At 40.8% G+C, this 20,489-nt stretch overlaps 1 protein-coding gene across 4 annotated transcripts in view; it reads left to right on the top strand.

Moving 5' to 3' along the window:
• Positions 1–400: 400 nt before the first annotated feature.
• The window catches only part of CLDND1 (claudin domain containing 1), a 35,975-nt gene continuing 15,886 nt past the window's right edge, over positions 401–20,489 (top strand). Inside the window, exons 1-6 of one of the 4 annotated variants that reach the window (XM_089910432.1) lie at positions 505–522; positions 1,642–1,685; positions 1,911–2,220; positions 4,707–4,817; positions 6,238–6,375; positions 6,527–20,489. The exon at positions 6,527–20,489 is cut by the window's right edge and continues 15,886 nt beyond it. In XM_089910432.1, coding sequence (XP_089766558.1) covers positions 516–522; positions 1,642–1,685; positions 1,911–2,220; positions 4,707–4,817; positions 6,238–6,375; positions 6,527–6,747 — 831 coding nt within the window. In that variant the 5' untranslated portion in view covers positions 505–515 and the 3' untranslated portion in view covers positions 6,748–20,489. Of the gene's footprint in view, positions 523–1,634; positions 1,686–1,910; positions 2,221–4,706; positions 4,818–6,237; positions 6,376–6,526 lie in introns of those variants that run through there. The other 3 variants (XM_089910433.1, XM_022584177.2, XR_016392979.1) reach the window with 3 other exon arrangements.

The raw sequence follows: 20,489 nt of genomic DNA, 5'->3' as shown, positions 1-20,489 counted from the left end.
AAGACTATCTGCTGCAATGGGAGTGAGGTTGTGGGAGAGAAAAATCAATGGGTTAGTATTTTAAAAGTACAATCTCATTGTTGTTCATAAGCAGGGTGGTGGTAGGGATAGCACAGGAGTGGAAAAATCTGAGTCATATTCGTCACAATTAATGACTAGTAGTGACCGGAAATAGGTCGCCTTACTCGGCGGACCTCCGTCCCTTCCTTAGTAAAATACTAAGAATCCATCTGCTCAGACTTCCCTTTTGCGCACCTAGGGAGCGGAACTACATCTCCCACAATGTGCCGCGCGGCACCGAGCATGCCGTCCACCGCCTCTCGCAGCTTTTCCTCTGTCCCTCCTACAACTCCCACAAGCCCCCTCGGCGCCGGGGCCAGGCCGGGCTCGGGGAGGAGGCGGAGGCGCAGGAGTTATGGAGGGGGCGGGCTCTGCAGGGAAGTGCGTCAGAGAAGGCGCGGGGAGAGTAGGGTGCTGTGGTTTGAGCTTGAGGGTGAAGCTGGCGGAGCAGGAGGATGGGCGGTGAGTGAGCGGGCCCGACGTCGCCGGGCGGGGGTCGCGTAGCCGTTCGGTGTTTCCATCCGTTTGAAGAGGGGCCCCCTCCCCGGGCGCGGCCGGGGCTGTGCGGGTTCTGCGCGGGGGCCTGGGGCGGGGCTTTTCTCTTGGCCGAGTGGTCCGGGGAGGGGCCTGCTCGGGTACCTGAGGCCCCTGGCCGGGGACCGCGGAGGGCTGCCCCGCTGCAGCTCCGGCTGGTCTCGACCACCCCCGGCCCCAGGGTGCGCCCCGCGAGGTGACAGCGCCAGGCGTCCGGCCTGGGCGAAGCGCCGCTCCCGGTGCTCGGGACCTTTTAAGGTCATTTGAGAGCCACCGGGAGGAAAAAGGATTAAAAAGAATAAAAATACAAACCCAACTTCTGGAGTTATCGTTAATTATTGTAATTGCTCTGATCTCTCCTGAGTCACTTGCCATTTCCCAAACTCAGCAACCCCAGTTTGCGAGCCCGTTTTCGTGCTCCTTTTTAAGGTGTTTGGCGCGGTCATGGTATATACTTGCAGTATTTGACTAAGCTTGATCCGCCTTGAGTCATTTAACTGCGGCCATTTACTACTGCCAGTGAGCCCTGTCCACGCCTTGGGAGTGTTAATATTTGCCTAATCCAGAGTTTTCTTTCTGGCTGAGGAGGGATCATTTAGTTTGCAGATGAGGAGGTTCAGAAGTATAAAGAATGGGTAGAGTAGATAGGAGTGAAGACTTTGGCAGCGTAAAAGAGCCTGGCTTAGCTTTAATGGATTAGGGGCAGATTAGAATCTAGCATTATTATATGTTGTTATTCTCTTTGCTATGCCGTGCGCCTGGAACAACCTTTCTTTCTGGGTTAACAAACATTTTCACCTGTCTTTTAAATAGCTCCTTACTCGTAACCTTGTTTTAGAAGGTTTCCCTATGCAGAGGAAACTGGGAGGAGCCGATTTCCTCTGCTTCCTTTTCCTATGCCTTTTTCACACTCAGACCCAGAACACTTAATGCTCTGCAGTCTGTCATTAAAAATGTATGCAAGGTACATTGCTGACTCTGGGCATGTCTACTGTTTGTATCTGTAATGTGTATGTCCATTTCAGTGTTGTCTGTTTTAGTGTGCAGGTGATAGACTAGAGAACAAGACCTCTGTCTCCGTAGCATCCTGGGTATGTGAGCATTCAATAAGTACTTTTGTGATAATGAGTTTTGTTTTGAACTTAATTAAAAAATGCTTGCTTCCTTTTTTTTTTTAAATTCATTAATGATTATACATTACTTTAAAGAGCCTTGGGAGGGGGAATAGGGTAAAGGGTGATTTTGACATAATTCCTTTCAAAATCTGTGTTTGTCCTTGAAGTCTAACTTTTGTTCTTTCTTCAACTTTTAAACAGAGCAGTCTGAATGCCAGAATGGATAACCGTTTTGCTACAGCATTTGTAATTGCTTGTGTGCTTAGCCTCATTTCTACCATCTACATGGCGGCCTCAATTGGCACAGACTTCTGGTATGAGTATCGAAGTCCAGTTCAAGAAAATTCCAGCGATTTGAACAAAAGTATCTGGACTGACTTTGCTAGTGATGAGGCAGATGAAAAGACTTATAATGATGCACTTTTCCGATATAACGGCACAGTGGGATTGTGGAGACGGTGTATCACTATACCCCAAAACACATACTGGTATAGTCCACCAGAAAGGACAGGTATTTCTCTTATTTTAACTTTTGTCTCCTTTACCTACTCTATAATAGAGAAAGTGATGTGATGATGGCCCAGTTATGTATAAGCAGGTTTGTGGGTTCTTTCTCTCCCCAAAAAAAGAAATCTTATGTATTTCTTTTCTCCCCGTCACTTCCCTCCCCAGCTTCCATGAATTACCATCATACTCATTAATATTGGTTGGATGAGTAACTGTCCTTATCTTGGGAAAATCATTGTAAATCTTTGTACTTATTTACCCACTCATTAAAATATTTGTATTAAACTCACATGTCATGAGAAAATAATTGGAAAAGAACACTGGAAGATTTCAAATACTTAGTAACTGGTAAAAAGGACTAGTATCCAAAACGAAGTCAACACATATGAATTGATAGTCATTTTATATGTAGCTGTGTTTTAGTTGATATTATCATTTGCCCACTAAATCTTAGAGGGTATAATTCGACCAGTTCTGTGTTTAAGTCTGCATATTTGAGACTGTTTTACAACAATCTTGGTGGAGTTTTTAGGTTAAAAATATCCATTACAGAAGTAAAAAAAAAAAAAAAAATCTAAGAAACTGCCTCTCAGGTTTATTTTGTAAGCATTCTTAACATTTAAAATTTTTAATTTCCAGTTATTAAGATGGAAGCTTTAGAGTTCTTTGTAAGGAACAGCTTTATAAATTGTTTCTGTTTATGACTACTTCTGTTGGGCTCTTGGTGGGAAGCACTATATTCAAATCACAGCACAACGGGCTTGAGTTACCATACATCGGAAGGCTGATAGTTGTGATTTTGTATGGAAAAAAGAAAGTAGTTTGGAAAGAGGTGAAAGTTGGTTAAATTTTATTTTAAATGTTCAATTCTATTTATGAGAGCATAGGAGCACTTGATATTTGAATCTTAGCAATCGTTTATTATTCAGTCAACAAATATTTAGTGCGTTCTTTCATGTTCCAGGGCCTAGGATCTTAGAGTACATTAGGGGAAAAAACAAATAAAAATCCCTACTCCTGGGGAGCTAATATTCTTTTTTTAAAGCTCCAGTTAACACTATTGCTCTGCTGCTTTTTTAAAAAATTTTATTTATTAATTAATTAATTTATTTTTGGCTGTGTTGGGTCTTCGTTTCTGTGCGAGGGCTTTCTCTAGTTGCGGCGAGCGGGGGCCAGTCTTCATTGCAGTGCGCGGGCCTCTCACTGTCGCGGGCTCTCTTGTTGCGGAGCACAGGCTCCAGACGCGCAGGCTCAGTAGGTGTGGCTCACGGGCCCAGTTGCTCCGCGGCATGTGGGATCTTCCCAGACCAGGGCTCGAACCCGTGTCCCCTGAATTGGCAGGCAGATTCTCAACCACTGCGCTACCAGGGAAGCCCCCGAGGGGAGCTAACATTCTAATAAGCACTGACAGGCAATAAACAATAAGTATAATAGTATAAACAGGATAAGTAATAAGATAGTAGAAGATGACATGTGCTATGAAAAATACAGCACAATAAAGGGGGTTTGGAAATACATAGGGAAGGGGATGTTGGTGGGCATAAGTTATGCTATGGAATAGTAAAGGCAAGATACGCTGCAACAAGAAAATACCACTTGAGGAAAGACTTGATAAAGGTGAAGGAGTTGACCATATGGGTAGTTGTGGAGGCAGGGAGAATCATTTAGGTTGGAAGGAACAACTGCAAGGGCCCTGTGGTGGGAGCATGCTTGAAGTATTCCAGAACCAGCAAGGAATTCCCTGGGCTGGAAGGAGGGGGCTGGGGGAAGAGTTGGGTATGTGTCAGAGACACATCCTGGGAGAGGGAGTAGGGCAAATCACGCAGGATTCTCTAGGTGTGATGAGGGCTTTGGTTTTTACTCTGAGTGTGATGGAGCCACTGGGGAGCTTTGTGCAGAGGAAAGATAATCTGGTCACCTAGGAAGATGTGCTGAAAACAGACAGGTGGCTGGCCAAGACAGAAGCCAGGAGACTTAGGAGGCTATTGCACCAATTCAGGTGAGAGACGATTATGACTCAAGACCAGGATGGTAGTACTGAGCAGTGCCTGATTCTGGATATATTTTGAAGGTAGAGCCTCTGGGATTTCCTGATGGAATGCATATGGGCAAGAATGACTATAAAGTTTCTGGTCTGAGGAACAAGAAGAATGGAATTGTCATTACCTGAAATGGGGAACATGGCTGATGGAGTAGGTTTGGGGGAGAAGATCAAAGTTCCTTTGTCCACTGCTTCTTCCTAGTCTTCTTACTACCTATTCTAATTCATTTTACTGCTCCTCCCTGAACCCATGTCTTAAGCCTGCTGCTGAGAACCGTTGGTCCTTTGGGCATTGGTGAAGCCTGTGTGTCACTCAGGACCAAAGAGGTTGCTGTCTCCCCTGAGAACATTTTTCCATATCACTTTTTATTTCAGAGAATAATTACTAAAAGAGATTTCTGTTAAATGTTTAAAATTAAAACAAGCAATCATTGTTATTCTCGTTCCAGAGTCATTTGATACGGTCACAAAATGTATCAGTTTCACGCTAAATGAGCAGTTTGAGGAGAAATTTGTTGATCCTGGAAACCACAATAGTGGGATCGATCTGCTTCGGACCTGTGAGTAGTTTGAACGCAGCAAGACAAGTGGGAAAAAAAGAAAATAATTTTATTTCCCTTTTGTTGAACTCTTTTTGGAACAGGATGACATTGTACATTGTGTCAACTTGAAATAAGGTCTTCAACATTATCCCAACAAACTCTGTTCTGTTGATAACACATTTTAGAAGTTAGATACATACTTACCAAATCACAGCTATGAAGTTGAGCAGCTAATACATTGGGTGACAGAATCCAGACCATCCAAAAGATGTTATTAATGGGCCCATTTAAAGAGGAAGTTTAACAGGGATAAATAATACATTTTTATATTTAAGTTAAACACTTCATTTATCTGAGTTCAGATCGGGATATGTGAAAAAAGTTGACTGCAGGCTTTATATGAGTCAACAAGTATCAGGCCTGCTGAAGTATTGATCCAGTCTTAGGTGGTAGTAACCAAGGTGTAGATGTCAAAAACAAATGAAAGTAATTATTACGAGCATTCTATTCCTTGATGGTCAGGCGGCCTAGGAAATGCTGTCTTCATATTTGGACCTAGTTTCTAGGCTATATAGAGAGTTACTGGAGCTTGCCTGGAAGAATGACCACGTCATGAGAAGGAACATTGAATAAATGACAAGTATTCAATTTTGCATTGTAAATGCATAGGAAGAAGTTTATTACTAACAGAGTTTGAAGGGAAGTTAGAGAAAAGACGTTTATATAGTTCCAGAAAGTAAAACTAGCAGTAAAAGGTAAAGTTTGGTTTAGAGTTGATGTTACTACATTGATAATAATTAAAATAATTTGAAAATGTAATGGGATGCTTTGTAAAGTCATCAGCTTTTTTTCCCATGTTGTTGAGGGAATTTATGGTAATTAAAACTGCGATTTATTGAGTGCCTGGTATATACCAGATCCTCTGCTTTGTGCTTTATGTATATTTGTTTAACAGGTCTTTTATAATCTCTATTCATTTGCTTGTTATTCCTGTCTCAAGATCCTATGAGGACTTAAATTTGTTTGTATGTAGAACCAGAATGTTTTGCTTCAAATCTGGTTCTACCACTTATTGTGTTACCTTGTACAAGTTATTTATACCTCCTGTTTCAGTTTCCTCATTTATAAAATGGAGATTATAGTAATAGTACCTACTTCATAGAGATTTTGGGGGTTTAATACACAAAGCATGTATAGAACAGTGCCTGACACATAGGAAGCCCTCAGTAACAGTTAATTGTTAGTGTCCTTTTACTTTTATCAGGAGAAAGTTAGCATTGTTTTGAATAATGTGCTTTAGGAAAAAACCTCAATGTTAGCATGCTTCATTCTCACTTTTTGAGAAAAGTTCTAATTAGAATATGAAAGAAATTGCCATTGTGAGAAAACTGAAATCATGGTAACATTTCTTTTTTCTCTCTCTCTTTTTTAAAATCAGATCTTTGGCGTTGCCAGTTCCTTTTACCTTTTGTTAGTCTAGGTTTGATGTGCTTTGGGGCTTTGATTGGACTTTGTGCTTGTATCTGCCGAAGCTTGTACCCCACCATTGCCACAGGCATTCTCCATCTCCTTGCAGGTGGGTCTTGTCATCACACTTAGTTTTACCTACTTCTTGTCTCCTTAGGGATCCCATATTACTGCCCTGTTGTGTTGCCTGGAAAGCTCTTACCATGCTCTTATCTAGCTATGTTTTTTTGTTTTTGTTTTTTTCTAAATTTTCCTCCAAGGTCTGTGTACACTGGGCTCAGTGAGCTGTTACGTTGCTGGAATTGAACTACTCCACCAGAAACTAGAGCTGCCTGAGAATGTGTCTTGCGAATTTGGATGGTCCTTCTGCCTGGCTTGCGTCTCAGCTCCCTTACAGTTCATGGCTTCTGCTCTCTTCATCTGGGCCGCTCATACCAACCGGAAAGAGTACACCTTAATGAAGGCATATCGTGTGGCATGAGTGGGAAGCTGCCTGCTTTACAATTGCCATTTTTATGATTTTTTGATATTAATATTTTCCCTTATCTGCCCCCCAGTTGTTTTTAATTTAACTCTTTTTTAAATGGGTATACCATTTTATCCTGAAAATCCATTTTATTTATTCACACAGACAGTTGTTTCTTAATACCACTAAAATTTATATGGAACCTGAATGATTCCATCTTTCAGTCAAACTAATCTAGGTTCAGAGTCCAGACAAAAAAATTGGGTAAACTCTTGGCACAAATTTATGAAAGAAAATTGGTAGTAGGAGGTTGACCCAAAGCAAGTTCTGCTGAGGTCTGTTGGATAAAGTATCTGTTTAACTGGAAACTCTAGTTTGTTTGGGAAACAATCATTGTCAAAACTTACGTTCACTTTGCTGTTGTAGATAGCCAGTCAGCCAGGCTATTTTCAAGGACTTAGGCTATCTAAAATAAGGAAATTATCTAAGATCTTTTTCTCTAAATATTGGCATATAACTTCATCTGAGGTGAAATATCTTCAGTTGTTTATCTGTACTGTGTCTGTTTACAAGAAAGGAAGTGTTTACATGGAATTTTAACTTTGTAACTGCAAGAATTCCAGTTCAGCCAGAGAAGAGGATTAACCTTATTTTACTTTTTTAAAAAAACTCTACTTAATACGTCAATAGGATTTTTAGTATCGCCAGACCATTTTGGATTTTTGTTCCTTCCCTCACACACCAGACTTACTAAAAGAGTGCTTTTTTTAAACACTACGTTGGGGTCACAGAGTAAAATTCTCCAACTGCCATACGTTTATTTCAGCTAAGTACCATAAAGAAGGTTACACCATAATGACCCTCTGGAGCTAGGAAAACTACCACAAGATCTAAAGCTTTGGCTGGTCATTAACTTCCAACTATGGTCTTTATTTCTTGTGGTGAAATGATGTGCCTTTCCTTGCCTAATCCCTTCCTGGTGTGTATCAACATTATTTAATGTCTTCTAATTCAGTCATTTTTTTATAAATATGTCTATAAACATTGAACTTTAAAAAATCTTATTTATTTATTCCATTACTGTAGTACTTGACAGATTTAAAAAAAAATGTAACTTAGTAATAATTTCTTACAAAATCCTAGATCTGTCTTTTTTTAAAAAATAAAAAAATGAGAAGAGACTCAGAATTGTGTATAGTGTCTGAGTTGATTAAATCTCAGTACCTTAGGATAAAGAAGTACAGGATTCTGAATGAGGATTTTGTGATTTTCTGTGGGAAATGCATTGTTGCTCTATAGGCCTACTTTATGTCCAGTGTTTGGGTCTCTGTTTTATCATCCAGAAAATGTGGGAACCCCTTGCCCCCATTAGAAAATAAGAGACTATTTCTTATGCTTCAGCGTTTTAAAGCATGTTTTCAAAGTAGTTTTGTGATCATTGTGTATCATACTTAACATGGCTAGTTTTTCATAAAGTCATTTAATGGCTGTGGGTGTTTATGTTGTGTATTAATCAAGTGGGCTTCTGACTTACAACAAAGCCAGTATTACTCTGCAGCCGATTATTGCCTGTGAAATGGCTAGTTGCTCAGTTTTCTACCTCCTCCTAACTCTTGAAGTTTCATTGCCTTTCAGCACCTTTTGTGGAAGGTAGAAAAGCTAAGTGAACAAAACACAGCACACTTTGGGGAATGAGATTTTAAAATTATTGACCAACATGACATTTTTGGATTTGGAAGTTATTTATTTTATCCCTGCCTCTTATCACCCCAGAATTACATGTGACTTACTCTAACACCCGTGTTTAGTGTGCATTGAGGAAGCTTAGTCAGGATCTGACTTTTGAGCCTCACCAGTAGCACCCTTAAATATGGAAAGCTAGCACCATAAGCCCTGGTGCTGAGTATGTGTTGTTTAAGCACATTTCAGAGTAGCTGAGGTCATTCTCTCCTGCAAAGATTTTTTGGAATACAGAGGCTTGCATTGTTTCACTTGATGTGTAAATATTACGGTTTTTCATCTGTCTAATGATTCTAGTCAAGTAGAACCATATGAAATTACTGACATTTGACCATTTTTGATTAATACATAAAATCAGTGGCAAGGAAAGTGCTATTAATCTCTTTTCACGTAATCTTTGAAAGCAACCCCGAAGTGTAAAAAAATAATTTTCAGATTTTTCAGAATGTGAGTTTTATGGCAACTTAAGAAACATGTTTTAAGATCTTAATTTTTTGGTTCCTGATCTCATTTCATGATGTGAATAAATGTCTTCTATATCCTTTTTAGCAAAGACTCATTTTAGAAAATTTCTTAAGGATAGCCATAAACACAGTAAAAGTTAATACAATAAAAAAGGCAGAATTTATTTGTTCAATTAATATTGTGTGCCTGCTGTCTAGGTCATAATATACTAGGGTCTCGGGAATTTAATTGTAATGTGTTAAAAGTTTTACCTGGTCTAAGTATTGGGGTGTGTGTGTGTGTGTGTGTTGGGGGGGCGGAGGCAATGGATAGAGTTAAGTCACAGGTGAACTGATTGGTGACCCCAGTGAGAAGGAGTTGACCATACAACAAATCAATTTAGAGTTTGTTTTTCCATTCCAGAGACATCGCTAAATTGCAGACTAGCACTGTTAAAACTTATGTAATATATATCCAGTCATTTTCAATTATTGTAAAGCAGTGTGAGGGCATTTTACATTTAACCCTTATGTAAGCTTTCACCAGAAATGAAAACAACCTGTTGATTTAACCTGATTTTGCCAGTTGCAACACTTTGAAAAGTTTCCCAGCAGCTAAAGGAGCAGGTAATGTGTATAGTGTTGAAGATGCAAATTGTTACTTCACAAGCTCCACCCAGCTCTGTCCTGGCACAGATGGGTGAAGTCTCTTGTCCTCCTTTCAGCCCTCTTCTCTTAAGGGAGTAATGATTCAGACTTGAGAGAATAAAACAAGGAAACACATCTGTGTATAGGAATTCTTTTTCTTTTGCTCATCAGGTGTTCCAACACACTATTGTAATGAGATATATTTTTCCCTTGGATCAAATTATGATATATGCCAGTGTCCTGCAAATTCATTATGTGAAAAGAATAAATTAGAGTACTTATTTGCTCTCTAGAAGAAGAGATTTAAATCCTCTTCAGTGTTAAAATTTCTGTTAGCAAAATTAATACATTGACATACTAACACTTGCACACTTTCAGCAAACTTGTATAAAGCAAGATCCAATTTATATTACTTTTTACCTTTGTAGAGTTCTAAAAAGATGGAATAAGGGGAGAGAGAATTCTCTTTTGTCTTCACCTTTTAAAATATTTGAGTTATGGGGTCATGTGTCACCTTTCATCTTCAGACTGTCTCAGGATGTGAAATTTACCTCACGTCTCCTATAGCCTTCCAGCCCCTCCCAGTCTTCTAGCCTGTGTTCTTGTTTTTCTCTGCTCAGCTTGTATTGTCACTGGGGCGTACACAAGCAGCTCTGAGTCTCTTGTTTGCATAATCTCCCATGGCACCTTCCTTCACAGTCCTTAGTCTTATCTTCACAGCAGAACTATGCCATCCAGTTTTCCTATTCTGTCTCAGGGTACCAAAGAGGGCTGCTCAAAACTATTCAGCTGATTCTGTTTAAAAAATCGCTGTTTGACTTTAGTTGCTTGACAATTAACCCCCACTGCCTGTTGATTTATTACCCTGTAACACACATGTTTTTCAAATCGCTACAAATGTTAGTTGTTGGAAACCTATTCTTTTACTTCAACTTCCGCAGATGGGGTTTATGCCCTCTTTAAGGAGCACATATTGGAATGAACTCTTCCAGTTTCTCCAACACTTGTATGTTTCTCCCTACAAAAGAAGAAGAACGTATTAACTGATTGGAGAGATTGCTGGGAGCATGGCATCCACAAAAAGCAGCAAAGTGTATAGTGGTTCAGTATCCAGCTCAGGAGAGACAGCATACTAAATTTGTAATCCCAGGTCTGTTACTAAGCCTTTCCAAGTCCCACTTTTCCCATCTGTGAAATGCTATGGTTATCATACCTGCCTCACAGAGTTGTAATGAGGATATTGCTCAGCATAAAGTAGCCACTCAGAAGTGCTTGACTGGCTGCATTAAGAGTGGATGGGGTTACCCCTAGTGACCTGGCCACCCCGTGGGGTGGTTCTCAGTCTATGCTGCATATTGGAATTGCCTAGAGAACTTCAGAAAATACTTGTGCGCTAGAGATTCTGGTTCAGTCCGTCTGGGGTGTAGCTAGGTCACTGATATTTTTAAACCTTTCCAAGTGATTCCAGTGAGTAGCTATGTTTGAAAACTGTTTGAAAGCTACATTTAAAAGCAAGAAATAGTATTCTCTTTCTTCTTGGCAGATTGTTAGAAAGAGACAGTGGGCTCTGTAGAGTAAACAGACCTGGCATGCTGCCTGCCTTCTAGAAGCTATTTCTTTCCCGTGCTTTCAGGCACTCTCTTCTGCTGACATCTGGCTCTTTGAGATGGGCCCCAATCCATCACACCACTGCTAGCTGGAGCTGTACCAAGAGTCTACCTGCAGCCCAGGACACTCCAGTGGCTGGTCCTAAGGTTCAGATTTGGCCGGAGGTAATAGAAAGACTCGTTTGTTTTGGCTTCAATTCCAAATTACTTTCTTTAATTCAGTACTTTCAGGGACCCTGTAGTGGGGGGGGGGAGTGACTAGGCCTCCATAAAAAAGCTAAATACTGTGATCCTTGTCTGTTTACCAGTTCATTGCATTACTTCTCTTTTGATTAGAACCAGAAAGGACAGAGGTATGAGTAACTGACATTAACCTCTACACAAGCCAGAAATGCTTGAGAATGAACATATAAAATGAGGATGAACTAGTACTTGCCTTGATAGGTTGTTGTGAGGGTTAGATAAGGAGGTACATAGATCCTGAAACATCAGAGGTCAGTAAATACTAGGTATTGTTAGGAGACGAAGGCAGCACAGGGGGAGGAGGTCAGCCTTTGCCCGGCCTGTGTGGTCAGTCTGTGCAGGAGCTGCAGCTGCTGTGGCTTGTCCTGTGGCTGCACTCCAGCAGGGCTTAGCGCTGGGCTGGGGGCTACAGTATCAGGGAGAATCTAGTTTCCTGTTAATGTTCACTTCAAAACAGGTAGAGCTTCATCACAGACAGGCTCTTTAACCATTCTTGCATGTCAAAATGGAAGGATTTTTTAAAAGATTGTGTTGTTATCCTTTTTCCCAAACAGGTCTGCACCAGTGTGGGATTTTTTGGTCTTTCAATGATTTTGCTAAGCGTCGGTTGGTGAGTTAAGGTTAGCTGCATCAAAAATCTGTCTTTATCTTGTTTAAATTGGATCCAGGTCCACTGAGAGAACAAGAGGAACTTGGATTCCTGTGGCTTGTTCTCAGGCTCCTGAAATGAACTACTACCACATGCAATACAATTTGGTTTGGACGGTTCATTTTAAGTGCTGAGGGTGGCAGTGGATTTCAGGGACACACACCATAGGGCCAGACACTGAGCGTTATTCATGAACACTTATAATAAGTTGCAAAGTGGCACTTTTCTTGCCCTGCCTGGACTTAAAGGAGCATTCAAAGGTATGAAAGATAAGAAATTATCTAAAAAATATCTAGAAAGAATTCAAACACTCAGGGCTAAGACTTCTTCCAGGACTTGTTTAGGGACAGCAGCATCCACTTTTATTATCATAACTATCCAACCATCCCCCATGGCAGTGGTCCCTTTCTCTTCCCATTTGAAATAAAAAGATGACAGGAGGAAGGAAAGGGAGGAAAAGGCCTTGAGTCTGCGTGGAGGGTGCTGCGGCCCTTCTCTACCTCCACCAGAAAAGGTGGGTACGGATCCCACCCCCCAACTACTAGACAGCCTCCTAGGTGGACAAGCAGAGCTACTCTCTTGTTAACCCATGACTTTCACATCTAAATCACATGCTTCGAATTTAGACATTTGCGTATAACCCCAGCTCTTCTTTTACTGCGTCAGAACCTTTGGGAAAATTCTAACACTTCTGAGGTCTCAGTGGGATAATGAAGTCCACTTTTCATGTTTGTTGTGAGGCTTAAATAACATAATACATGTAAAGCACTCAGCGTGGTGTCCAGCGCATCTCAGTAAATGATAATCGTAATTGATCAGATGATTTCAGGTTCCCAGCCCTGCCTTCTCTCCTATGCTTTAGGTTTAAATTTCTAACTGCCTTCAAGGCAGCTCCATTTGATCTTTACATGGTACCTAAAATTTAATATGTCCAGATTTGAACTCATTTTTCTTTTTTTTTTTACATCTTTATTGGAGTATAATTGCTTTACAATGGTGTGTTAGTTTCTGCTTTACAACAAAGTGAATCATTTATACATATACATATGTTCCCATATCTCTTTCCTCTTGCGTCTCCCTCCCTCCCACCCTCCCTATCCCACCCCTCCAGGCGGTCACAAAGCACCGAACTGATCTCCCTGTGCTATGCGGCTGAACTCATTTTTCTTTTCATCGTTTCTCCAATTCCCATTTTCTTTGTTTTCCCTATCAGCTAGACCTTCAGTGGTGACATCATCTTTGATTCCTCCTGTTCCCTTGCCTTAACCAAGACTTTCTGATTCTATGTAATGCCTATCTCACTAAACCCCTGCTATCCTACCCTGGTTCAGGCTACTGGATGATGACAGTAGCATTGCTGCCAGCTCTCTCTCTAATCCATTTTACATATCCTGCTAGTCTGATTTGCAAAAGCATAGATCTGATCACATCAACCTTTTGCTAAAAAACATTCAATGACTCCTCATTGCTTATAAAGCAATGATTCTAGAAGCAATCTGGAATTGTCTAAATTTAGTCTCACATCCAAGATCTAGCATTAGCTAGTTCCATCTTTGAAATATTTCCTGTTCCCATTCTTTTACTTCAGTCAAACTCACTATTAATTGTACCCAGTTTGCACTTTCTTAGATCAATGCTTCTTGTTATATTGTTACTGGAATACTGTTCTCCACATACTCAAATCCTGTCCATATCACTTTGTTGAAATTATATCGTTTCAAAAATCATGACCATTTATTTACCAAATAGAATAAAGTTCACCTCAAATGTATTATTCTTTTGAATACTTATAGCACTCTGAGTAACGCACCCGCCCCCGTAGCTTTTGTCACTTTCTACCTTGTTTAACACTGATTACTATACATATTCTCTTCCCTACTAGATCTTACTGCCTATTTATTTAATCTTTGTATCTTGCAACATCTCCCACATAGCCTTGCAAAGACTAGTTTCTCAGGAAATCAGAGGGAAGTTTTTGAGTGAATAACCCTTGAAATTATTAGAAAGCCCTACTGTAAAGTGTATACATGAAATTAGATTATCTAGGAAAGAATTTGAACTGATAGACAAGAGCTTAAGTTTAATATTATGTTGCTACTTTGGAGGGAAAGCTCTGCAACAGTCTTTCAAGGTACCTTTGAGATTTATAGATACAACATTTTCCCCCCGAGCTAGCAGAGGAAGAGGGTTCATTTTTTTGTCAGTTGGGATGCCACGTGTACAATTTAACTCAATCACTTAGGCTTTTGTGATTTTTGCTCATTTCATATGAAGTGCTATACCAGAAAATGTAAGTTTTCTGTTGCCTTGGTTAGGATAACTCCTATTTATTTTTCTAGTCAAAGCTTAATATTTATTTCTTCAGCACAGTTTTTCCTGACCATCTGTCTTGAGTTAGCTCTCCCTCTTATGTGTCCACAGTGCTCTGAAGTTCTTGAATATGGGAAACAGTAAAGTCCAAGTTTGAAAGTGACTCTGTTTAAACTCCATGGATCCGTTCTTCCCGTACCTCAGTAAAATCTCGGGTAAGGGGGCTTCCCTGGTGGCGCAGTGGTTGAGAGTCCGCCTGCCGACGCAGGGGACACGGGTTCGTGCCCTGGTCCGGGAAGATCCCACATGCCGCGGAGCGGCTGGGTCCGTGAGCCATGGCCGCTGAGCCTGCGCGTCTGGAGCCTGTGCTCCGCAACGGGAGAGGCCACAACAGTGAGAGGCCTGCGTACCGGGGGAAAAAAAAAAAAAATCTCGGGTTGGCCTTGGGGTTGCTTAAGAAAGTAGTTCTTTCTGACAGCAACATGAAAGAGTTCAGTCCCGTCTGATAATCACATTCCAGGCCAGTTAGTGAAATATTAAAACTAAAACACCAAAGTTAAAACTCCATTCTGCCTTGGCTTAGTTTTGCCTCCGGCTGGGAGGTCTGAGACTTGAGCAGCTTCTCTCTGTCCTCAGTCACTTTTTCCTGAGACAGTGACTCCGCTATGGTCAAAACCTGGGAAGAGTAGATTAGGAACAAGTACGGTTTTGTGTGGCTGTACCAGTTGTCCTCTGACCTTGGGACTGCAGAGGCCCATGCATATTGCTGCTCTTTCTCTCCTAGGGGCCACTTCGGGGGAGTTTCTCAGAGACCCCCCCCCCCACCCTCTGCAGACTTTCAGACTGCAGTTCTTTTAGCATGAGAAGTCAATGTCTCTCCTTCAGCTGTCTGCTTACCCCTCCCCCCTCAGTGCCTGGGTTGCTGGCAGGCTGGCTCGTCTCCGTTGGGGTCCTAGTGCTCTCAGGTTGTTCAGGAGTTCTCATTTACTAGGATCTCAGGTCAGCTCCTTCTGGGGGGAGGACATCTAGTCCCCAGGAAACAAGAAGAGCTAATGAATAAATACTTGGATGGTGGGAATGCAGGTCTCCCCCAACTCAAACTGGGGTCTCGTTGCTTTGCTGCATCAGTCCCATCCAGCCAAGCCCTTACAGCTTTTAGCTTTTCAAGGGTGAGTCAGATATTCTTCCATAGGTTTCTCAAGCTCCAGTGGGCACGTGCCCAGCTCCCTGAGTAAAGCCCCTCTCAAGTGACTAAGCCCAGTGAGGGGGTGGCAAGCCCCTCCCACCACAATGGGTGGGACTAGGGGAAGCCCAGAGCCTTCAGCTTGTCTCTCCAGAGATGTCTGTCTTCTATTTCTCCAAACTCTCATGAATCCCCGAGGCTCTTATAAATCTTTGAGGTGAGTCATGAGCTACAAGTCACAAGATCTGTTTTTAGACCACCGCCTGCAAATCCTCACAGGGGTCCAACATCTCAATTTGGAACGTGGAGCTTCTGATAAAACTAAACTGAGGTAACAGTATACATTACATTTGAATCCTGTTAAACAGTATTAAATTTTAATAATTTTGTTTAACATCTTCCTTCCTTGGACAACCTAAAACCCATGAGAGCAGAAATCTTGTCAGACTTAACTCATAGAACCCAGTGCTTGGCACAGTGCCTAGAATATAATAAGATGCTCAATAAATACTTAGTGAATGATGCATGAACCAATAAATAAAATTCTTATCTTTCTTGAAAGATATGAACTAATCTTGTAAGTCTGGTGAGCCACAATACTCATTTTTCAGAGGTGAGTGCATAGAGGTACACATAATTATTAAATTTTGAGACTTGTGTTTCCTTTAATCAGTCCTCAAGTAAGAGTTATTTTCTTGGTGTGTATTTCCTCAGGAGGAGAGTAATAAATATTTCAAAAATTATTATTTCCCTCTAAGTAGAGGCTACATATTTAAATATGGTTAGTTAAGTAGAAGAAAAATTGAATGGGAGAAGGATTGTGAAGAATGAAGTTCTACTTAGTTTAATATTAGTCAATTATATTAGCCAATTCATGTTAATTATAGTTAATATTAGTCAATTTATATACTATAAATAGCCCGTACCATTTTCTTTCCTTTTTTAATGTCCTGCATTAGATAAATTTCAGAGGAGCAGGGATTGTGCCTGTGTAATTCTTTTTACTGTGTGTCGCCCTATATCATTTCCCACTCTAAGAGGAAGTAAACTCAGTACATACTTTCCTGATGATGACAGGAAGAGACGACACACTTTACAGGAGGGGATGAAGAGGAGAGAGTGGAGAGTGTAACGAAGGAGGACAGCCCTCAGGTTGCTGAGGAAACTCTGCCAAAGCTGTCATCTCTTTGGTGCTCATAGCTTGCCCCTGCAAGAATTCTTGTCATGATAAATTTCAGGCTTACGTTTTTCTTGTGACAATGTAAGACTAAGAGAGCATTCAGGTGATGCATTCTCTGGGGAGTCACACTCCTAGTTCAGCCAACATAGCACCGAGAAGATAACTTGTCTCATGGCCTTTCTCCCTGCCACATCTAGCTGTGATTCTTCCAGTGCAGCCTGGCTTCCTTAGGCTGCCCTGGCCTTCCAGGAACCACATTTAGGGCATCATCTTGCCTTCGGTGTGTGAGAGTAATGGCTTCCTAGAATTGTGCCTCATTCTTCTGGGCTGCTTCCTGCTGAATAGCTGGTAAAATAGCGATTGAATTGATTTATGCTACTGAGATAATGAGTCACACCTTCCAGGTAAGTTATTTCCATTTCAATACCTGGACTTTCAACACCATAATCCTAATTTTTTGCTTCTGTCCTTCTCCCTTTCTTCCTGCTTTTCTTTCTTAATATAATTTTTGAGCACCTCGCCTGCTGCCAGGCATTAGAGTAGGCCCTGGGGATGCAGACTGCACCCCTACTTTCATGGCAGTCATGTGGAACATAGGCTACCACTAAACTATGGAAGCATAATATATTTCATTTTTGAATCCATGAACAGTATCCCCAACCATTCAATCATGCTCTTACTTGCTCATTTGGCAGGAAAGATAAAATCTATTCACCATGTTTGTCTCAACAGTCTAATGGTGGAATATGTTGTTGCTATGGAGATGAAGAAATATTTTGACTAGGAGAATAGTTTAGAGCCCCTCAAATTACATTTCTTGGCCTACCCATAGAGCTAGTCTCTACATAGCTGTCTTCCAGGGATGAATAATCCAGTTTGCCCTGTCCTGTTGTCTCTAGCTGTGATAACCTCAAGCAACTCTTTTAGTCTATGTTCCACATTTATTGCAAATATGCTAAATGTATGTCCCCCACCCTCCACTTTGTAGATGACATACTAGGAAGCTTAAGTACCTGGGCTTAGATGCCCTAACCTGCCCATCAGAATGTCTCAGTGTGTTCCCTCTCATTTACCCTCTCTGGTTTTATGAAGAACTAGTTCCACACAAAGGCATATCTCTCCATGAAATCATGTTTTTTAAATTTCTCAGAAATTTTTTCTTTTAACAGAAAGTTTTGGATTTTTATTTCATTTTTAAAATTTCATATATATTCTTTTATCCTTATCTTCTAAAGGGAGTATCAAAGAAAATAGATCTGTAAGTAATATCAGGATGCAATGACTCATTTCTCCAAAACTAGCATACTAATTTGATAATACACTCTTTCCCACATTAGCATTTGGCTTTCCTTCCTGTATAAAAGGGAGTTTACTTTCCTGTTAACACATGAAACAGGACTAACTGTTTTTTTGTTTTTTCTGTTCCCTGGGATTGATATTGATTCACCAACAAAAACAAAACATAAAATTATAATAAAAAGAGATATCATTTAAGTAAAGTAGTAAGTTCATCTTTAATAAAAAGATAACATACACTTGCTTAAAATGAATTATATTGACTATTATTCCATCATATTTCTATCAAGTTCATACTTAAACTCCTGCCCAATAAAAATTTATTTTTAAAAAAGAAATTACAGCTCAACAGTTATCTACTGTATAAGATTTTCCTTTTAAAAACTGAATTAATGTATTTAGCTTATTTATTGTTGGTTATTTTGCTTTTTAAATAACCATTATATATATGACTATATATTAATTAACCAATGAATTAATAAATTACCCCTTCTGGGCCTTTTTGCTCATTTCTCTTCTATTTAACATTTTCACTATAAAAGGTGACCTGAAACAGTGAGAAATTGTTCAAATCAGTATATTTTATAGTTTATAATAGCAAGTTGGTAAATGTTCTTACTACAAGTATGGAAATAATGAAGTATAATGAGAGGCAGTATTTTGAAATGCAAGTTACACACTCAAATATTCGGAGAGGCCAGGCAGGTGGCATAAAAAGAACTAATAGTTGCCAGATATCCCAGTTTTTCAAGAGCAGCTGTAATTGGCTTTTATAAATTTTCTCCTGATTTTTGAATCTTGGAAATTAATGTTAAAAATACTGTGCTGTCCTGCACTGCCAACAGTTCTAAACTGCTCTGTGCAACCCTCTGGATGATCTTGTGACTTATGTGATAGTCGAGGATGTGGGTTTTGTAGTTGGCTTGGGGTTCAGAACACAAATACTACTGTGGGACCCCGAGCACATGACTCGGCCACACTGCACTTCATTTTCTTACCTGTCACATGGGGGTAATAACTGTATCTCTCTCATAGTATTTTGGCTTATTGGGAGCATGGGAGTTAGGGGACATCTGAGGCGCTCCAAATCTGAAAAGCTGAATTCTCTTGGAGTTCACTGCTTTGTTCTTTGTTTCACAACAGCCCTCTTAACATTTACCCAGGGGAAAACAAATTTTATGAAGAATAAGTGAGCTAAGCTGTCCTTAACATTCTCCCTTCAAACTCAGCCCTTGAGGTACCCTCAGCCCTACCTTACCATCTTCCTCAACTCTTGTAAATTGTCCTGGCCAACACAGTATATCTCAGTCCACAAGCTCTTCTTCTTCTTTTTTTTAAATAAATTTATTTATTTATTTTTGGCTGTGTTGGGTCTTCGTTGCTGTGCGCAGGCTTCCTCTAGTTGCGGTGAGCGGGGGCTACTCTTCGTTGCGGTGCACGGACTTTTCATTGTTGTGGCTTCTTGTGGAGCACAGGCTCTAGGCGTACAGCCTTCAGTAGTTGTGGCACGTGGGCTCAGTAGTTGTGGCTCGCGGGCTCTAGAGGACAGGCTCAGTAGTTGTGGTGCACAGGCTTAGTTGCTCGGCGGCATGTGGGATCTTCCCGGGCCAGGGCTCGAACCTGTGTCCCTTGCATTGGCAGGCGGCTTCTTAACCACTGCGCCACCAGGGAAGCCCCACAAGCTCTTCTTACAGTGTAGTGTTGACACTCTTCCCATCAACTGTTCTATGTTTCCTCTCCTTAAATGAGAGTAAAATGTAGTGACTGCCTACAGTAGCCATGCTGTAAGGAAACCCAGGTGTATTTGTTTCCTGGCACTGCCATAACAAAGTACCACAGAAAGGTACCTTAAAACAACAGAATTTTATCATCTAACAGATCTGGAGGCTGGAAGTTTGTAATCAAGGTGTTGGCAGGGCCACACTCCTGCCGGAATCATTCCTTGCCTCTTTCTGTCTCCTGGTGGTTTGCTAGCACTCCTTGACATTCCTGACTTAGGTGTATCACTCCAGTCCTCCATCTTCACAAGGCATTCTCCCTGTGTCTCTCTGCATTGTCTTCCCTCTGCATATCTGTCTCTGTGTCCCCTTTTTATAAAGGACACTAGTCATATTGGATTAGGGTCCATCCGAATGACCTCATTTTAACTTGATTACTTCTGTAAAGATCTTATTTCCCAAAATTCGACTTTTAGCACCAGATCACAAGGAGAGGCCACATGTTGGCTTAGGTCTCATCTGACAGCCAGTATCAATGGCCAGTCACACAAGCGAAGGAGCCTTTGAGACGACTCTGGTCCCAGCCACCATGTAACTGCAACAAGATGATAAATATTGAGCAAGAACTTGCCTAGGTGAGCACAGGCAACCCCCCAAACTATGATAGATGATAATATAGTGATTTTTTGTTGCCTTAAGTCATTGATTTTTGGGACCATGCAACAATAAATAACCGGAGC

The sequence above is a fragment of the Delphinapterus leucas genome, chromosome 4 (genome assembly GCF_059928025.1).
Source record: "Delphinapterus leucas isolate spDelLeu-1000000601 "Yukka" chromosome 4, BTC_Dleu_Yukka2, whole genome shotgun sequence".
Lineage (NCBI taxonomy): Eukaryota > Metazoa > Chordata > Mammalia > Artiodactyla > Monodontidae > Delphinapterus > Delphinapterus leucas.
Note: the sequence above shows the minus strand (reverse complement) of the source record. Positions and strands in the feature narration are given on the sequence as shown.